General features: G+C 32.2%; 2 protein-coding genes across 5 annotated transcripts; both read right to left on the bottom strand.

Moving 5' to 3' along the window:
• Positions 1–418: 418 nt before the first annotated feature.
• LOC116773117 (uncharacterized) lies at positions 419–11,671 on the bottom strand. Of its 4 annotated transcripts, XM_032665513.2 has the most exons (8): positions 10,724–11,671; positions 10,021–10,101; positions 7,707–7,822; positions 6,578–6,634; positions 3,039–3,130; positions 2,734–2,847; positions 2,442–2,486; positions 2,228–2,369 (listed from the first exon to the last, which is right to left on the bottom strand). In XM_032665513.2, exons 1-7 carry the CDS (start codon positions 11,484–11,486, stop codon positions 2,462–2,464), a joined length of 1,248 nt encoding a protein of 415 aa, XP_032521404.2. In that variant the 5' UTR covers positions 11,487–11,671; the 3' UTR covers positions 2,228–2,369; positions 2,442–2,461. The 4 variants fall into 4 exon arrangements, with proteins under 4 accessions (XP_032521402.2, XP_032521404.2, XP_061384435.1 ...); XM_032665511.2 differs by lacking the exon at positions 2,442–2,486 and having other exon boundaries at positions 419–2,369; positions 10,724–11,670; XM_061528451.1 differs by lacking the exon at positions 2,442–2,486 and having other exon boundaries at positions 2,230–2,369; positions 2,685–2,847.
• Positions 11,672–13,864: 2,193 nt separating this feature from the next.
• Positions 13,865–19,764, bottom strand: LOC133320365 (uncharacterized). The gene is made up of 6 exons (XM_061528548.1): positions 19,730–19,764; positions 18,496–18,755; positions 18,187–18,392; positions 17,815–18,115; positions 17,603–17,745; positions 13,865–14,805 (listed from the first exon to the last, which is right to left on the bottom strand). The coding sequence occupies exons 1-6, from the start codon at positions 19,762–19,764 to the stop codon at positions 14,251–14,253; spliced, it is 1,500 nt and encodes a 499-aa protein (XP_061384532.1). The 3' UTR covers positions 13,865–14,250.
• Positions 19,765–21,038: the final 1,274 nt, after the last annotated feature.

The following is a 21,038-nucleotide window of genomic DNA, read 5'->3' as shown; positions in this document are numbered from 1 at the left end:
ACTGTTTGTGAAATTTATTAAATTATAAGAATAACATTAGAATTCGGTCTACTTAATTTACTTTGTAAGTTTATATATGAATGTATACGATGTGATAACAAGGAAGGCCATTTCAAAGCATTTATAGATCTTTTTTGGTGGCGTTTATCAAGCGTGATGACGTCACAGACGCCTAAAACAACAGATAACTAATTACCCCAGTAATGAGACAATCAAATGATTTCCCACAAAACAGAACGGATATTCCCACCCATCCGACACGCGGCGGGCGCGTGCGCCTGCGCATTTAGCGTTTATTGAAAACGCTCTAAAACAACACCCCAGCACACAAGGGTTAAAAAGCAGTTGAACCACCGGTCGTAGTCTATATTTAAACAACATTTCTTTTGTTTGTGACATTATAAATTATACACGGACATATTGTTACGTTTTATTAAAACCTTTACATAACGTGTTATGTGACATTACAGAAAAACAAAAAACTGTATTGAGTATTGAAAGTGCTGGTGATTTTTGGTAGTTTATTATGTTATAAAAATAAAATGACATATAATACAATAAAGTAATCAGCTGTAAAAATAGCGATAAAACATTGAATCAAGCGAATGGCACACGAAACACAACATATTATTTTATATAATAAAAAATAAACGGGCGGATATAATTACGTTTAAGGCACCACAGATTATATTATATTACAGATAAGTATCTAGCGTACTTATATGCAAATGTCACTTTAAATTGACGTAATAGTGACATTGACATATAAATACTTTTTTTTCATAACAAACATCGTGACATTTACATACTAAAGTTTATTAATAAGTTAATCCTATGTGTTTAACCTACCTATATTAAAAAAATTTGGTATAAAAGTTGAAATTATATTATACTCATGTATCGGTGGTCGCTACGAACGAATCATTAAATAGTTATAACAGACTCGCGTTGTTTAAGCCATCTTTATATAGATGTTAGTCGAATTAATATTGAAGGACAAGAATGACAAATGCTTACAGACTAGATGTGACAGAAAGCTAATGTAAGGTAAATAAAATTGTATTTTTTTTTATTAATTATAAATTTCAATAATCAAAATATATTACGATACTTAAAAATATAACGTTACAACCTACATCACTATAACTATTCCTACATATTTCCTGTAAGAACTTCAATAGATCTAACTATTTTGAGTATTAGGACATTTTCACAGAAGCACACATAGAGAGACCAATGTATAAATAATCACACACAAACAAAAAAATAATATATAAAATTACAGAAATCGCTTCCTAATGATAATTATAATGAAATTATTGTCCTTGTTGATGGAAGAAAATAAAAAAAACCTTTGTCCGTTCATTCAAACATGACATAGAAATGTTAAAAAAAAAAAAAAAAATTACTTTGAAAAAAACAAAAACCAATCGCTATCTCGTTAAATTTATTAATTAACGAATATCTAAATCTTATGATGTAATTATTATAATAATCAATATTTTTCAAGCAGTCTGTAGGTCGACTAAGGTTTTGTTTCTACCTTCCTATAAAGTTACGTTTATTAATTATTTTTGATAACTCTAAATTATTGTAAATTTACTTATATTTAATGCAAGTGAATATGAAGGGAGCGGATTGTATCAAATTTCACTATATCAAACCAAACAAACCAAACCGAAACCAAAACAAACCAAAAATTTATACGAGTACGTATAATGTTATATTTGTAGCATATATTTGTGCAGTTAAATATTAATTAGTTCAGTTAGTTTTCTATTAAAAATCATATTATTGCTTTGTTATTAGGAACGTAATTTTTTTTTAATTAAATTTTTGGGGTTTTCATAGTGATTTCTCTATCACAGTCCAAATGAGCTTTCAGATTCGATATAAGTACTAGACGCCATCAAAACTGTTAGTTACTGGAAAATACTAACTAATATTTGGTTTACACGAGACTGGCTTCTTCACACAAATCATTTTGGCTAGTATATTTTTTCTGTATTCTTATTTTAGAGCGATCCGAAGTGAGATTCGAGTTAATTATCTCAAGAGAATAACTTGGTAATGATCAGACAATTTGTATCAGAGATCTAATAAAATCCTTGGCAATGTAACAGACAACCTGCCTTAGGGCCGTGCGCTACAAATCAGTAACCGGGCCGAAGAAACCCGTATTGGCTGTGTTGGACAAATTATTATTGGACAGGACATTCGTGAGATTAGTCAAGGATTTAGCTGAATTGGACGAGCTGATACGTCTGGGTCGGATGTCATTTTCATTTTCGCTCAGCAATGAATCCTCTCCGTTCGTCACCTGAGGACCGTTGAATTTCGATAGCAACTGCGTCACGAGGCGTTCCAATCTGCAAGTGAGGGTAGTCTTAAAATATAGTGACGTCACAACTATCTACATACAAAATATATACTTCGCTTACACTGGCAGCGGCGACATCTGTTAAAAACTGATATTAGTATCCCATCTGAAAAAACAAACTATGATAGTGCGGAAGCTAAAAATGTATTACATTGAAGGTAGGAAGATAATTACGATACATCTAGTGGGTGTGTTTATATCAACTAAACTCCAAACCACTTATGCTGGAAGCTTCATAGTTTTTAAGGGTTTTCATGCATTAATACTATGTAAATATAAATACAAATTATAAATTAGTTCTAACGTCCAACTACGTGCGTCACTACACGTGTGCATGTAACCGCTGTACTGACTTGTGAGAGTGTTCTTCCGCGTTCTGTTTCGATCTCCTCGTCTCTGTGAGTTCGCGTCGTAATCTCGTACGATCGTCTTCATCGTTGCCGTTCACGCGCGTTTCGCCGTCCAAACTACACGAACGCAGGTATCGCGTGAGATATAGAAAGATATACAATTCTTTTAAAATAAAATATATCCTATAAAATAAAAAATGTGTACAGTCTGTTTAAGTGTATCTGGGTTTAACGAAACTCTCATCTCGTTATTTTTTCTTCTAGTTTAATTTGTATATTTTTTTCGTCCCTATATAACGTCTACTCACCCATTCAGTCTTAAATGTCTCAGTTCGTCTTCTAGTTTAAGGATCTTGTCCACCATGAGTCGTTTGTCGGCCTCCCAGGCGCGTAACGAGCCCTGTTTCAGATAACAATTATTACACATAAAGCATTGTAAATCTATATAGCTAAAGATTAATTGTATTGAGAATGAAGAAAAAATCAACATATGTTTTGAATTCTAACCAACCAAATGATTTTTTCTTCTAATTTTTGTTACATTTTTTTGCCTTTAATTCTTGGACTGAGCCTTTTATATGGAAATAAATCAGAAAACATATTAAAATGATTTGCTTCCTTAGTAACATAGCTTAGCTCATATTGGCTATACTATATTCGTATATTTTTTCCACAATTATATAGGCGCTGATGATTGCTTACTATATCTATTTATTAAACACTTAAAAGTTTTATTTGAATTCGGGGCAAATAACTAGTATGGATGAGTTCACGTTACAATTTTCTCATAACAAAATCCCCGTCTATTTTCTAACCCCTTCCATGTTTTTCGACATGACTTACATTCCTGATAGCATTATATGCGAGCGTATTAAAGACAATATTAGTCATCAGTTGAAGGGAGTAAAACAATTATGAAAGTACTAAAAAATTTATAATCGCATAAAATATATTGAATATAAGATGTCCGTGCATTAAAATTTTAGAGCCTTAACAAAATTCCAATACCCTTTATAGTAGCGAGCTACGCGAGGGTTCACAAAACGTAATAACTTAAATATAAGACACGCACGCAAATAATAAGTACGAATATGAAATATATACAGGTACGTTTTACAATACAAGTGTATATCATATAAGTTGCAAAAATATTTATATATAAGTATGATAAAAATTTTATAATAATATCTTGAAAGAATTCGACTTCTTCATTAGTACATAAATATATTAGCTAAGAGTTTTTATGTCTCTCTCATCTCATTTAGAAGTATATATATATATTATATGTTTGTTTAGTGTATAGTTTTTTTTCAAGCCTACGAAGCTTATCTACGCTACTTATGTGTAATATATTTCCCTTGGAGGTGGAACAATGTTTAGCTGGGCATGTAATGTATGCGGGGACACGGCCGGCGCGAGACCTGATCAAGGACTAAGCAATGTTGGAGTATTTATTATCATGTACAGGTGAACTTATTGTGGTGATTATGAACCATAATGTGTATTGATTAAATTAAATTCATTTTATACGTTGCAATATATACGTTAACATGTTTATTATAAATGATGACTAATGTCTTCTATGTTTCAATTGTACGACTCAAAAACTGTATATTATAAACTTAAAATAAATAGCTTTATATATATATATATACATACTTACCAATTCATTTTGAAATTAAACATTCGTTCTAGCGCCGGTCTTATTATTTACTGTCATTGAAATGACTTTTTTTTAACCATCTCTATTTTATAATGATTTTATTAGTTTAATCTTAACAACCTAAAATTCATATTTATTTGTGTTGAAATATTTTTTTATATGGAAACGAAGTAATTTTTTCGTCATTCTCAAAGTTTTACATACGAGCGATATAAGTTACATTACAAAATATTCACTGGTAATTGTCTAAACGAAAAATTATTTACCGTTCTTTATCTTAATACGTATTTTTCGTTTACGTAATAATACTCGGTACCATCATACTCATGGCTATTTATATATAATAGTTATAGTACGCGCTGGCTTCACAGAACATGAAACACGTTTTATTAACGTCTCGTATATTTAGCGAGCCTACTGCATTATAGCCATGGTGCGAACGTTTTTGCACGCAATTAACTCATTACGATGCGCGAGCGTGAATTTTAAACGCAAATAATCTCGGTTATTGAGATTTTAACCGACTGGCATTTAACCGAGTGCCGCGTGACAGAATATCGAGGATTTCGATTACTTCCAACTGATGTTCATAGAAACGATTGATTATATTCCCATAATTTTAATCTTTAAAATGATTTACGGAAATCAAAATGGCGGATTATAATCGCTGTCGCTTGATTTATAAGTTTTGTTCATTTGTACCAACATTGTAATAATGAAAGGGCGCTACAATGATGACTGCACATCCGTCATGTTGGTAGTGAATGTGGAAGGTATGTGACGTCACCAGGGGTGGCGCCTCGCTGCAGCCATCCACTCACATCTGCCAATATTGACACAGCCCGCCCTACGCACCCGTTCATATTTCAAATGCCCGATGGGGAAACCGGTAAAGACTACAAAATACTGAACATTCGAAACGCATTTGCACCGATATAAAAACAATTATTAATTTTATTTAGCAATTCACTTTACTTGCATATTTCGCTTAAATACGATGTTCATTATAATCAAAAACGTGGCAAGGTTTGTATTTAACGAAACTATTTTTTCATCAATAAACTAAAGTATGAAATTTTTGTAGATGAAATTAAAAAATAAAAATTAAAAAGATTTTATCCATTTTAATATTTTCGTTCATTTCACGACGTGTTAAGAATGCGATAAAAATACTTCAAATATACGAGTTTATTTAATTATTAATAGATTATTTTAAAACGACGTGACGGTGTGATTGTAGCCGTATTCAACTATTGGATCGCACGTATACAGCCGGTCGGGATGAATCGATGCGTTCCACGTTTGACGGCACACGCTGATTTTATAATACCACCACCCTCTAAACGTAATCCAATTAATAAAATACAATTATTCAATAAAACACAAAACAAACACGAATAAGACGAAATACAGAAATAAAAATACAAACTGTTCGTTAAAAATAACGTTTTTCCACTTACCACAACGCATTTGACGTAAAATTCAATATGGCGTAATGGCGGTTGTATTAAAGCGCGATTTACAATAATATGACAAAGAAAAATGTATGTTAAATTGACACGAGACACGTCAATTACTACGTATTATTGAGGTGTTTCGCACAAGAACTGTGACGGACAGACCGACGAGTGCTCTTCACGACCACCCACACAGTGTAAATATACATTAATAGTACAGAATAAAAACAAAAAAAAAAAAAATTGTTGAGTATTTGTGTTACATTCCGACGGAGGGTTTCGTTAGGTTATTTTTCTTGTATTTGTCGAAATTAATATATATTTTTTTATATAATTTTGATAGATATGAATTTTTTCTTCTATAATTCTTAATATAGTCAATTAACCATGTCTCAGAGAAATGTTTTCTTTTCTTACTTTGAGCACTTGCAAACTAAAAAAATCTTATGTATATAACTTGTGCACTAACAAATATTGCTTAAATTATTTTAAAGATGATATTTAATTCAAAAATATTTAGATATAGAAAGAATACAATCGATAAAATATATGCATTAATATACTTATTATATAGACAAATACAGCGCCATCTCTTCGATACCATCAAAACAAAATAGTGAACCAGCTTCAACTAATACTGGACAGAAAATGAACAGCGCCATCTACCGCTATATTTTGTTATCGCTTTTAATTACTAGATGGCGCTATTCCTAAAAATTAAATGTACCTTTATTTCATCAAGAGTTCTCTCAGCCAGCTTCGACTCGGTTGAAGATAATCCGCTCTGTAACAAATTAATTACACAAATAAAAGAAGTATTTTCTTAATACGTTTAAAAATCATATTTCAAATCTTGCATTAGTAGGTATATTTAATAGTAAAAAAAATTGATGTTATCAACGATAACGCAATATAAAAATATTGCGTAAATTATTGATATGGCCTTGTTTGGTTTAACATAATTTTCACATTATACTGTTGTTAGTAATTCGTATAGTTAGTTTTCATGAAAACCTGCTTGGAAGAAAAAAATATTTTATTTACAGTCAGTCTCTTCACTAACGATGTAATCGGTTTGCCAATTTCTGATCGCATGACAGGTTATTTTTTTAGATAACATTATCTATAGATAGCGAGATAGAATTGTACATCTTGATACGAAGCTATAACAATGATGCTTATAAGAGAATTACAGATACATAATATACTTGAAACAAATATACACATAAATAATTTTAATGTTATATAAGTGACTGTTGGCGTTTATCCAGAATACTGACGAAAGGACAAACGATCACACCCAAGTATTTCTACGTTATTTACGTCACTGTGCGTTATTTACGTTAAACCGTATTTAATACTCACTCTCTAATCTGACAGCGTAATGAATTATTGAAACGCGAAAGCGTCCACTGAAACGAATGGTTTAATCAGACGCTAAATACCAATAGGCTTACTATAAGTTAGCATCGTCACTAAATACGGAGCGTTTCACGTTTATTCAACAACATTGATACTATATTGAAAAACTATTATATCTCCGTTTGTTGTGTAACGATTGAAACTTATAATAAGCGTATTGTTTGTATTAAACTCTCCTAAATAGATTTCAATCATATCTAAAGAGTTCGAGTGGTACGGACCTTGCTCAAAGGTTAAAAATGTGACATTTCAGCAGTATTCCTGTTCCTGTCACTATTCCATGTATGTACACAGAAGCTAGTACACATTATATTGCTTTATCTGACAGTTTATTTGGTATACATTTTGACTCGGATCAAATGGAAATTTTTAACCAAACGATATATGAGAGTCAGGTATCTAGATTATCGTATATTTGTATGTATAATACGTACGTCTGTCTTCTCAATGAGCATGGCTCTCAATCTGGCGTACATTGCTTCCTCTCTGATCCTGGTAGCGTCTCGAATCTCCCGGACCATATCAGCGACACACCCGGGCGAGTACATACCTTGTTATGGAAATTTACACATACATACATACATACATACAAATTGTACATAAAAAAAATTATAACAAATGGTATATCCACTTCCAACAGAAAATTAATAGTAAGACCGTGAAAAATTTCAATCGTCTCAGATCTTCACGAACTCTACAATAAATACATTTATGATACTGTAAACTCAATACAAATGGGTTCAGTAGTTATCGTAAATAAGCACAAAATAAAACAACAGTACACCTAACTAAGAATATTTAGTCCTAATCCATATACCTCCGTTGTAACTATGTGTGACGATTCGTGAATGAAAAACTTTGAAACTGACAGTAATTTCCGCTATTTGAACTCGTGCTAGGATACTGTTATGAGCTGTGTCATTTCCTATAGTATACTCCAGCGGAGGTTTTATTTAAAGACGGTAATTTATGGCATTTGACAGACAATGATCTTAAATTACTGCAACGTGATAACGGTTCACGTTATACAAATTAATAATAATCGGATGTATAAACAAAATCTATGAACCCAGTCCGTAGTTTTGGATATATAATTTGTTAAAATCATCTAAGCTTCATTTCCGAGGCCCTTGAAGAACTTGGACGAGGTCGCAGTTAGCTAGCAAGATAATAGAGAAGATTTTAAAATCTTAAGACATATTTACCTAATTAAATTGCATAAAAATATGAAAAATTCTAAGAGAGGCCGGAAAAACAGCTCCTAGTTTAACTTAGTTAAAAAAGCAACAGATATTTTGATATACATAAGAGTCGTTTAAAATGCTTTTCCCTTAGTACGAGTTATAAGTGATACCATCAGTATCACCTTTCATGTCTACATTTAGCTTAGTTCGCTTTCCGTTCGTCGTTTCAAACTCGGACTAAATGTGTAAATGTTGTCAAAAAATTAACTATAAATCCCATGACAGGTCGTCCTGTTTAAGTTACGTGACGAGTTTCTACTAACTTATTGTCCATAACTAGGCTTAAAATGTATATATATACATATATATCTATATTTTTCTCCAAGGTTGATTACATGAATAACGAGAAATATAATTTACGAGTGAAAATTTTATAAAATACTAAAATATAAATTAATATAAGAGTTATTAAAGTAATACTATAATTGTATTAACTAACTAAACATTATGGTTTGCTAACGGACGTTCACATAAATGACTGCATGTTGCTTTAACGGTTACAGACAACGATTTTATTTATTCTGTATCCTTTCATTATTTTTAATAACATGATAATTAACGCAGTAACATAAAAAAAAACGGTTTTTAAAAAGATTACATTCGATATTTAAAAAAACGCAACGTTGCATATTGAAGTACTAAAAAATGTATATCAATATTAACTTCACGTTCTTAAAAACTTTCTGTAATCATTTTGTAAAGAAACCGTTAGGTTAACTGTTTTATTGTAAACGTCACGAATTATGAGTACACCAAACAATTGGTAATCAATAAAGCTATCTTAAATAACTGTCTGATAAACTTTCAATGTATAATAGCGTAAACTATTTTTATCGTCGTCTGTTCGTTCAAAAAATTATCTTATAAATTGGTTTATTTCCAAATTGTGGGAGAAATTATTGAAAAATATCAGTTGAGAAGAGCATTAAATAAGTGTGTGTATATATATATTCGATAATCTCACGCCGACAAGGTTATCACACTAGGTCGAGGACTGCAAAAATCGAATAGAAATACTATATCAATAAATAACCCTAAGTATGAGTTTACATCTGTAACTTAAAACTTACAGTATGCACGTTATCAATTAAAATATCACCGTCATGTACTACAATTAGGTAGTTACGTGAACTTATTATGATGAAAAGTATTATAAAAACAGCCGTTTTAGCAGTTACGTATTAGTGGGGAAAATAAGAAAATGTAGAACACACGACATGGACACTTTTCTTGTAACAGGTATATATATATATTGTCTTACTTACTTTCTAATCACGAGTTACTTAGTACTGTAGTAAAGACAGTTTATTAAACAGCTACTTGGCAATGAAATAAATAATAATAATTTTAATAACAAAAATATATTATTTTTCATGTATAAAATTTCATTGATTTAAATATTTTAAATAATTTTTTTTAAGTATTTCTACACTATAATGTATTTATTACATTATGTATGTCATCTATTATATATTTGTTGAGTACTAAATAATATAAATCTTACCATTGCTGTTAAGATTAGGTGCTCCCAAATTTCCTGAGCTTTTAGGAAAATAACCATTCTGCCTGAGATTATCTAGTTCAGCTGTAATAAAATAAAATAAAAATTAAGATTTCACTATACTCAAAACCTTATTTAAAAACTATATGTACATGTTACAGGACATACTTTATAGTATTAGAAAATATGTTCATCTTCTTAAATTAAAATGTTATTTCACTGTAAATATTTTAAACGAATAAATTATGTATAATATACAAGAAAAAAAAATCCTCACAAAGTATATATAATTTTTTTAACAACTTTTCGACTGTAACTATAAGTATTATAATTAAAAATTTAAAAAAATATAAAAAAGATCTCAATTCCAAAGTATCCATTACACGAAAACAATAAAAAAAGCTTCAATGCATTAGTATTGTTAACAAATCAAATGATATTTGTGACCTTGTCTCATCATGTTATATGATCTTGAGATAATGTGTGGGCAATGTGATATTAAAATATTATTATAGTTATAAGAAAGTGGGCAGGAAGGCTAATATATGTATTTAAATATATATAAAAAAAAACATGATCAAAAAGGAAATAGTGAATCACAGTATGAGACAAGAAGACTAAAACTTACTGAGTTTGATTTCTAAAAATTCTAGTTAACAACAATTTTAAAATGAACACTAACTTTTTTAAATCAATGAGTACTCACCTCTAGTGTCCTGTAATTCTTTCGTCAATCTACCATTGGTTGCTTTTAGTGATGCAATTTGATCCAAAAGGCAGGTTAAGAGCCGGCTACCCACTTGACTTCCTGACAGACCAGAACTAGAACAATCTGAGTCTGCATCACCATTAGCTTGCCTCTCAGCATCAGGCAAGCCCCTCACGCAGGGATCACTGAATCTTCTTGTGTTATTTGAATCTTCTTTGTCATTTCGCTCCGGGAAATCACAGTTTGAATTTGTATCCGCCATTGATGTCACAATAGGAGGTAGACTTGCAAAATCCTGGCTGTCCGAGAAATGTTTCAGTTCCAAATATGATTTTTGGTTCATATTATCTGCTGGAAAGCTTGCTACTTCTTCGACTTTGTTTTCATTGCGCCGCCGAGGAAGCGTTTTCCGGCCTTGCATTTCTTGTTGAGTATTTGAATTAGGATAGTCAGAGTAAGGTGGTGGTATAAAAGAGTTGTAGTATGTGGGCAATGGTGGTAGAGACATCGGCTCTGGTGCACAACTGTACGTGTTAAATTTATATGGATTAAAGCCGGGAGAAAATTGAGGATACATGTTGGAATTCATGAAGGGATCATACATTTCTAAGCTGGGTGGCGGTTCATGGATGTCACGCATTGTTTTGTCAAGCCATTTCGACAAGAACGTCCCTTTACTACGCGACTTTTTCCGTTTTCCACCCGGGCGGTCGTTATTTGACGGCGAATTACCATTCGCTTGTTTTGGTGTAGAAGCCATTTACACTGATGAGTTAAACAATTATATAAAAGCAGGAACCATAGATACTATTAAATTGCTATTGTTTATAATTTCACTAAAACAATAAATAAAAGCACTTATTATTCTCGACTCAGTTTGCATAAATTAAAATATTTAACACAACTCCACAGTCCACTGATTCGAATATAAATGTCAACTGTTTGTCAGTTACTAAAAATAATACATATTTTGACACTTGACAACTACAAGACTATAAAAGCATTCAAAGATAAAATAAGGACGATGACTAGTGTCACTTTATGCACTGTAAATTTTTAATAATTTTTTTTTAATAAAAGTAGTAATCGAATCTTTTATGTATTACTAAATATATTGTCAATAAAGTTATAAAGAGGAATCATTGTGAACTGTATAATTTACAAATAAACAAAATAACCCTAAAACGGAATGTTTTTTTTTAGTTTTGTTTACATTTTTGTAAAAAGTAAAACTAGTGAAAATAATAATAAATATGAAATCTAAATGTATTTTAGTTATTATTTATAAAAATAACTTATTATACTATATTAAGTAGATTTTTATTTGTAATGTTTATAGTTTATCTTATTTTATTTACAAATAAATTATTTGAAAACTAACCTTCTTATTAAATTCAAACGCCGTTAACCTATTTAGTGCTACATATTATGTTTTTGAAATGAGAGTTGGTTTAAATAAAATAAACTTTAAAAGAATCACTAAAATTTCTGAAGTTCAATAAATTTTAATCAATTGCTAAAATTGGAATTGGAAAATGTTTGCGATAAAGGTAACTTTAAAATTAAAAGTTACAAGCTTTTCTGAGTTCTTAATAAACTTGACTTACTTATTATATTTTTTTAGATGTTCCATCTAGTAGCAAACGAAAAAAACTAATTCAAAGCATAACTTTAAAGTGATTTAACTTTTTCTTAACAGATGGCTTCTGCCAGTTTTTTAAAACGATAGGACACTGCTTATATTTCTTTATGTTCATGTCAATTACTAGCTTCTATATGTACAACATATATGACAACGACTTTTTATAGGAAATATTTACTCTTGCTAGAATATGATGACAATACGTTAAAAATATCTACCCTAATTGAGCTACCGAATATCTCATAGCTCGGGATTGTTACCAGAAAGATATATCAATTTCTCATTTGTTTTTCTGAGGCCCCTATCTATGGTTCATACAATTTTTAAATCCAGTAAATTACAGCTTTCCTTATTAATCAGATTACCTTACTAATAATCTAATTATTTAACTAAAATTCGTATTATACAGATGGATCGCTTATTTTATTTCTACATTACTGTTTTCATTAACAAATAGATAATTCAACTCTTAGAAATAAAGATAGCAGGTATATTAGCACGGTTTCCTTTATGAGACAAATAAAAAACACATTATGGACCGAAATTTAATCTCAATATATATAAAACAATTTGATTTTATTATGTATCATTTTACAATTCATTTCTAAAGGATATATATGTGTGGACTGATGATATTTTTTCTTTCATATATAATAAAACATATTTACTATGTACTCTATGGCACAGAGTATATTTTAATACAATACAATAAAAATTAAAAGCGATTAGTAAAGGTGAGGAAATATTGGCAGTAAAATTTAAATAATAGTGTTAGAAAAAACAATTAAAAGTATATCAACTATTTCCAGAGCAAAACCATAGAAATATAACTAGAAGCTACAAAAAAAAACATATCTACACTTATAACTGTCATATTATTTTGCAAATAGTTTATTTAAAATGATCTAACAGAAATATAATAAGTGTAGAGAAAAAAAATAATTATTAATAACTATAAATCATAGCTTAATAATCTATTATTGTAGATGAATATTCTATTGAGATTTTATAATTTAAATTGCATTCAATTGATTTAATTATTCTGTGACTGTATACATTGTACTTAATATGTAAGGTGCAAGATAATGAACAGATGACTATTATTATTATTATTTAATTTTAGGCTCATAAAAAACATATCCAAATATATATAATTTATTCGAGTGCCAAATGCAAAGTGATTGTTATTTAATCACCGTAATGTACTAATTATTGTATATTAATTTATGTATTGGGACCGGGGTATTTTTTTTTCAACTATTGATCTCTTAATCTATCTGAGTATATAATTTTGATCATACAATAAAATTGAAACTTAATTATAAAAAACTATGAACATAATATTGTGTTATGATAATATTTTCTTGTGTCGGTTATAACTATACCGATAAAGTATATGGAAGACTTAAATGGTTATAGTTTTTAAATTTTTTTTTAACATATTCAATCTGTATGTCCGTGTATGTTGTTGTGGACACTAAAATAACACCCAAACCTTATATAAAACTATTTATTTTTAAATCAACGAACCATTCCATTCTAAGTCACATTATATCACCGAGGATTCCACAGATTATTATCAAAATCAGTACATGATGGTTATATTTATACAACACTATAAGGATCCCCCGGGGGAGTCCAGAATTTGTTAGATATACGGTTTGTGAGGTAACTACGTGTGGAAAGTGGAATCCTTGTGGTATCTAACTATAAAAGACCCTGCATTCATTCCAGTGATTTCATATCGAGACAACATTTATACATCCAGCACCGACAACATTGGAATGTTATTCCCTCAACGAATTGGTCAATTCATAGTGAAGACGAATACAGGATGTTATAAACGTTATCGCAATAAAAATACAACGTAACAAGCACACGTTTACACCAATTTGACGTCGTCGAATGCTGTGAGGAGATCGCTCGTGCCTTGCAGCATCTCAGAATCGGACCAGAAGTCGGCAGATTGCAGCTGGATGTTGGAATCCATCAGCATATCTGACGTCTGGAGAGGATATCCGGGGCTGGTTTGCATTTTATTCGTCAAATACGGATCATAACCTTGCATTACTCCGGAGGGTGATAGGAGAATGTTGCTATTCGGGCTGTACATTTGATAACTACCGGCGGGTGATAAAGATTGGGGAGTGGAGTAGGGGCTCAGAACGCGATCTCTTTGGATTGGACTTATAGCTGGACTTGATGGCAGGGAGTATAATGGACTTCCGACGTTTAAAGTCAGCGGGGACATTGGATTTGATATGTTTGTGCTTATTTGATTGGTTATCGTGTTTCGGAGTTGCTGATTGGGCTGCATCATGTTTATGACCGGCACCGGGATGTTTCGGATTGGGCTTTGAGGCGAGGCTGTCGGTGGAGTGACTAGCATCTGATATTTTGGCAGCTGATTCGTCGTCTTTCCATTATTATGGACATCCTGAAACATAGAGATTTTAGCTATTTTATTGTAATCGATATATATTAACTATTAAACCTTATTTTAATGATAATGCACATTGATTGATTTTTGGGTATAAAGGAAAATTTATATTAGCTTTAACCTTGGAATTCGCTTAATGAGGTATAATTTTTACGAAGACAAATGTTCACAGGATTTAATTGAAATACAAATATTATTAACCATATGAGTTCAGACTTAATTTTTTTGTATTTTATTGAAGCAAAACCAAATTTAATGTTAGTTTTTTTTTAATAGCAAACCATCAAACCCACAGCAGCTAAATTGGCTCAGTTTTATCTTTATTCTGTTTGGCTTTTATTCGTTATCTTCACATACAACGATCCCTACAATTTCGGGACGGAATTCTATTTAATTTTGCCCAGCCTTTTTTTCGGGTAACCATCGTTTCTTTTACATTGCCAGTATGACGATATGCTGATTAAACTTTATATTCGAAAATCAAATCACATTTAAATTTAGAATATTTTAACATTATAAGACACGTTTAACGAATTGTAATATGTAACGCTATTTTTTTTTCCTTCATAATCATAATTCTCAATTGAGTCATATAAATATCTAAAGATAACTTTATTTCAGATAATCTTATATATATTTTTAATTAATTTACATTATTTGATTACAAGTTCATTGACCTACGGTCTGTATGATGTAAGTTTGTCGATAATTTCTCCGAATCTCATATGCGAAGGCCAACAGCTCGAACGAGAAAAACAAAAAAAATTTTAAAGCCGTTCCGTGCGCAGGCGCTGCATTCTAAAAACGATTCTGAATAATTTAACTTACTATAATTCATATAACACGATAAATTATGACCATCGGAAAGTGTTTGAACCGGTCGTGATACTGAGACTTAACTCCTTTTATTACTATCAAAGACGTTTCATAGTAACAGTCACATAGATATCTTTTTCGTGCCCGAAATAAATAATTTCAAAGATCTTTCGTTAAATACTATCCATGTGTTATTTTGCAGGCTCACGTAATGTTTAAAATATCACTCGGCTCTTGAATCTTAATTAATGAAATCGGAAACTCTGTTCGTTAATTGTAAATTTAATAATTATTATCATTCTATATGAAAGTAAATAAATTCCTAGTGGTCATTTAAGAGCCGATCAATTTCATTTTGCTTTAAACCATTCTCGTTTGTCAAGTTTAAAGAATAAACAAATTTTAGATACCTTCCTCTGAATAATATTATATATTTTTTATATTATATTTTATACAATCATAATCATCAGCCTATCGATTTCAAACTTATAACTTGATTATAAGTCCAGGTTTCCTCGCGATGTGTTCCTTCGCCGCTTGTCAACAGTAATATTAAAGTATTTCTGATAAATTTTGACCATATAACATATATACCCGAAGACGTAATAAACAAACTGATAATGTTATTATAAAGTTTAAAACGCGGAAATAGTATAGAAATATAAGCTGATAGTTAGTACACACATAATCAGTTTGATAATTCCTATTATATATATCAACTCAGATATTAATTCATACATAATACGTATGAATTAAATGAAATACATTTAAATCAATGTATTGTTATGTATGAAAAAATTATACCTTCATATAAGTTTAGTTTAATTCCAACCAGTCAAAGCTAATACAGGATGAGGGAAGGGGGGTGGGGGGGGGGTGGAGATAAATAAAATCAATGTGCACCATAAAATGATGTGATCTCAATAATTTTAATCAGAACACATTCATGCTTATTCGTTTTTATCACGTTTCTACATTAAGACTTTACACCTAAACAACAGCTTCAACTCCTCTACATCAGTTACGACTGTATATACTATAAGATATCAAACATCCTGTACATCGAGTATTCCGCAGCTATAATAGAAACACAATATCTGTTCACAAATTTATATAATAAATACTTTTCTCGCTAAAACTTTTACATAAAATTTATAAACCACAACAGAAACAGCTACACCGTCACTAAGTTGTACTTCGTATGATTTGGCAGTGACAACGGTCAAACTAATGTCAGTTTGATGCGAAACGTCGAACAACTTGCAAACTACCCGCGCTAAATAAACTATGAATGTCAATAACAGCATACCATCCGTACAGTTTATGTATAAAATGTAATAACAACATTATTAAAATACAAAAAAAAAACACGTAACCATAAATAAATAGAGCAATCGCAAAAACATATGTCTAATTATAAACCATTATCTCAAAAAGGATTCGACACTTCGAAAATTATTTATAGCCACAGAGATATGTATATTTATATTGTATACCTAAAACTAGGGTAGGAGTAGAACAAACCTATTTATATAGTCTGTGTACACGAGATTAAAAGTCCTTTAATATAGAGCCGGGGACAATTACGTTGCCACTAGATGTTATTGTCACAGATGTAGAATAATGGACGCGGTTATATCACATTAAACGACGCCACGATACAAGAGAGGGGGGGTCGGGTTCAGAGTCGTTATTATCACAGTAATATGGCGGAGACACACCGGCCGGTTATGTATTGCAGCGGCCGACCTAACACCGTCCTGTGAATTGGTGACGTCAAAACACTTGCGTGATTTTAATAGGACATTGATAATTGATGTTATGATAATTAAGCAACACTGCCAATATATATCCGTGCGTACGATGAACCGATAGTTTGTCACGAGGCTAATGTATCTCTGTCTTAAGCTTTCAGTTTATGCCGCGGCCGACTTTGGACTATACAGATGTAGCCCGCGTCGACATCACAACCGCTCACCAGGAGGTTCATAAGGACGCTTGAGGTCTGATTCGTTGTCGGTGACGGACTGCGCTTCACGCGTTTCGCTGAAGGCTCTTCGTCTTTGGTCAAAACACGCTTAACACCAGTGTCCCATGTTGATATCTTGCTTGGAATAAGACCTGGAATGATTGTTGTCATTGAGATTTTTCATATTAATTTTGTTAATTTATTATGATTTGAATTCTGACCTTGATCTGAATATATATTTGTGATGAGATCTTGCGGTCGTGGCCCGGTCGGTGGCGCTGCTAGTAAGCGCTGCAACGCTGGGGCGGGGCTTTGAACTTCAGTCGGTTGAGGTCTAGCCTGGCACACGTTGTCAGGCAGAGCCCCCCACATAACTGCTGGCTCCAGAAGGGGAAGCTCGTCAGTAGTGGGAATGAATGGTGAATGTCCATCGTCGATGTCATTCTCAGACTTGTTACTATCAAACGCATCCAAAGACAACTCGTTCAGAAGCGACGACTGTTCGCACGATGATTCGGTTTCCTAAAAGAACCAAATATATTCAAACGATCCGTTTCTCTATCTATAACATCGCCATATCAAAGATACTGCACCTGTGGCTCTGGGGACGAGAGTAAGGAATCCGCTATCAACGAATCTACTGGTGATCCACTAGTCAGGTCGTCACCAAGTAGACTGCAATAATTGTCACTTAAAATGAATTCGTCAAACATGTCAAAAGGGCTGTTCTCTAAAGGAATGCAAGCATCTCCAGCCGTCGGCGCCAAATGTGTGAGGTCCTCCGGCTCGTCTTTAAGCACTGAAAAATTTATATCAGCGTTGCAAAAGAAAATTCATTAATGAGTAATTTCACTAAAGCAAGCAATGAGTACCTAAGCTTTTGCAGTTCGTTTGCCACTCACTTGTAAGTCCCTCGTCAGGAGAGAACATGAGAAATCCTTTATTCATTTCCTTCTTTCTGGGTGCAAATATAAGTTCAGTGACGGGTACAGGGCGCTCTTCTTCTGGAAGGACAGCGGCCACTATAGCACCGTTAGATGGTTCAGTGGCCACACAAATCTGTGCTGGATTAGCTTCTGGTATAGTCGGAGCCACGGCAGGCTTCAAGTCTGCGTGCTGCACTTGGTGTGCAGCGAACACCTCATCTTTGCACTCGATACCGCTGTGAACAAATCAAACACAACATAGATGTGGCACTAAAACTGAACACATTTCATATACAACATGGTCTACAGATCGCGATTATTAATAACAATATGTGTAAAAACGTCTTGCATACCTATGGTGTTAATTACATTTGCAGGTAAGCGAATGTTTGGAGTTAAACAATGTGTGTGACATTGCAACAAGGTACCAATGTCGCTGATACAGATATGTGCGGTCGAGTAATGAGCCAACAATACCTCAAGGCCGCTCTTTAAACGAAAGATCATCTAATCTATTCAGTCATCAATTAAAGTTTTTTTCCATTGAGTTAAATTGTTTTTTATTCAACGGAAGATGAATGTAGCGAATATTCATTAAGTTAAATGTATTGTTTGTAACAGACGTTAGACTTAACGGAATAAACCTTCCGTAATAAAGATTTAATCATTATACATGACTGTTTATATAAAATTGGTTCAAGTGCGCCATTAACTAGAAAATGTCATTCTGATGAGATAACCTAGGGTATGTTTCTGAGGGATACATTTACGTCAATTGAATACAAGACGACGAGACCGACTATGGACATACGATAACAATTATGTTGATTAGGAAAGGGTTCATGTTATAATTAACCTAACAGATATTATAAATGCTGTGTGTGATGGAAATGTTACACTCATTATACAGATAGTGGCAACGTTACGCAACATACCAAACAGTTGTTTTCATAAACATTAAAATATGTCAACAAAGCATCTTAAAATAATACCAAAAATTACTGCTATAGAATTCTGTTATTAGAGAACTAACAATAATGATATAATTCGAAGGTTAACAAAAAACTTCAATTGAACGAAACACAAATAAGAGTATGTTAGGTCATTTCATTTACTCGAGATAGTTTTGAAAGTGAATACGCTAGAATGGGATAGCCATATTGGATGGTGGGCTGTTTAAGAGAGAGGCATGTATTGTAGTAACAGTAACCTTGCTCTCTCACCCCCTGCCGAAAACCTCCCCATGTTATCTTTATTTCAAGGCGGCCATTCACAAGGATTGTAGTGAAATCGAATGCGTGCGCGCGCAAGAAACCACGAGGCAACTGTTATATCGATCGCCGGCATCACTTAGATTACCGACTGTCTGACCATTTTATATACAAAGCTCCTACTTCTTGAACGATTCACTCATAAATAACCTGACAACATTGTGTCTAAACGTAGAAGTCGAACGAACTTTTGAATATCTTTCCGCCTTAATGTCACAGATAATAAAGTCGTCGAATGTTAAGGAAGGTCCTATGATGCTGTGCTGGCCGTGACCTTGACAGTGATTCAGTTCAATGGGCAGCTCAATTCAACATTATGTACTCCATTGAAAGAGTTTCATTTGCAGCGAAATGTTTTATAAAAATAAATTAGCATATATGTAAATTGCTATTCCAAGAAAATACTTTATAATATTCAGTTATTAAGTACGATGATTATAAGATGCATTTTAAATTAGAATTTATTCCGATTACTCACTTTTTGTTTAAAAAAAAAACATTCTTAGAGATACAGCACGAATATTACGTAGTTTTGTAGAAATTATACAATTACTGAATGTCTCAATTTTGAATTCGATTTACTATGTTACTGTACTACTGTGTACTGTATACAGGAAAATGAATGGCTTAAATCGAATAATATTGATCGAGCATAAATTGTTTAATATAACATGTTATGATATATAAGACATATGTTAAGAGGAACGCCGGGAGTCTGCGGTGTACCAGACAATATACTATCATGATAAATATTTACGTTTCAGTTTCAAGGTCGCTTGATAAGTTATACCATTGTAATAGGAAGACGTTAGAAGTGCCCTAGTATTAGTGTGTATACAAAGTGCTAAACGAAATGCGACACTATTGTTATCAAATATATATATTTTAATGTCGATTCATAACAAGATTATCGACCCACTGTTAACTGACCATTTAACTATATCACATAGAGAACTGGTCGCAATTTTATTGGCTGAGCAATATGTTCAATAGTATTCTAGTTTAGAAGATCAAGAATCGTACAGCCAATGGCGTGGCTGTGATCGGCGCGGGAGTCAAGGCCAGCCGCTGGCGTGGTTATGTAACTATCGTCTGAGGACAGCGGGGGAACGCTTCAGATAATTTTAGCGCATCTCAAAAACAACACCAGCTTCATTTACAGAATGCAAACGCAGCGTTCAGAACGTTATAACCGATGACACTCATTGTATGGAAATAGCTTTACTGAGGCAGATACAAACTAGTATT

The sequence above is a fragment of the Danaus plexippus genome (assembly GCF_018135715.1).
Source record: "Danaus plexippus chromosome 18 unlocalized genomic scaffold, MEX_DaPlex mxdp_20, whole genome shotgun sequence".
Lineage (NCBI taxonomy): Eukaryota > Metazoa > Arthropoda > Insecta > Lepidoptera > Nymphalidae > Danaus > Danaus plexippus.
Note: the sequence above shows the minus strand (reverse complement) of the source record. Positions and strands in the feature narration are given on the sequence as shown.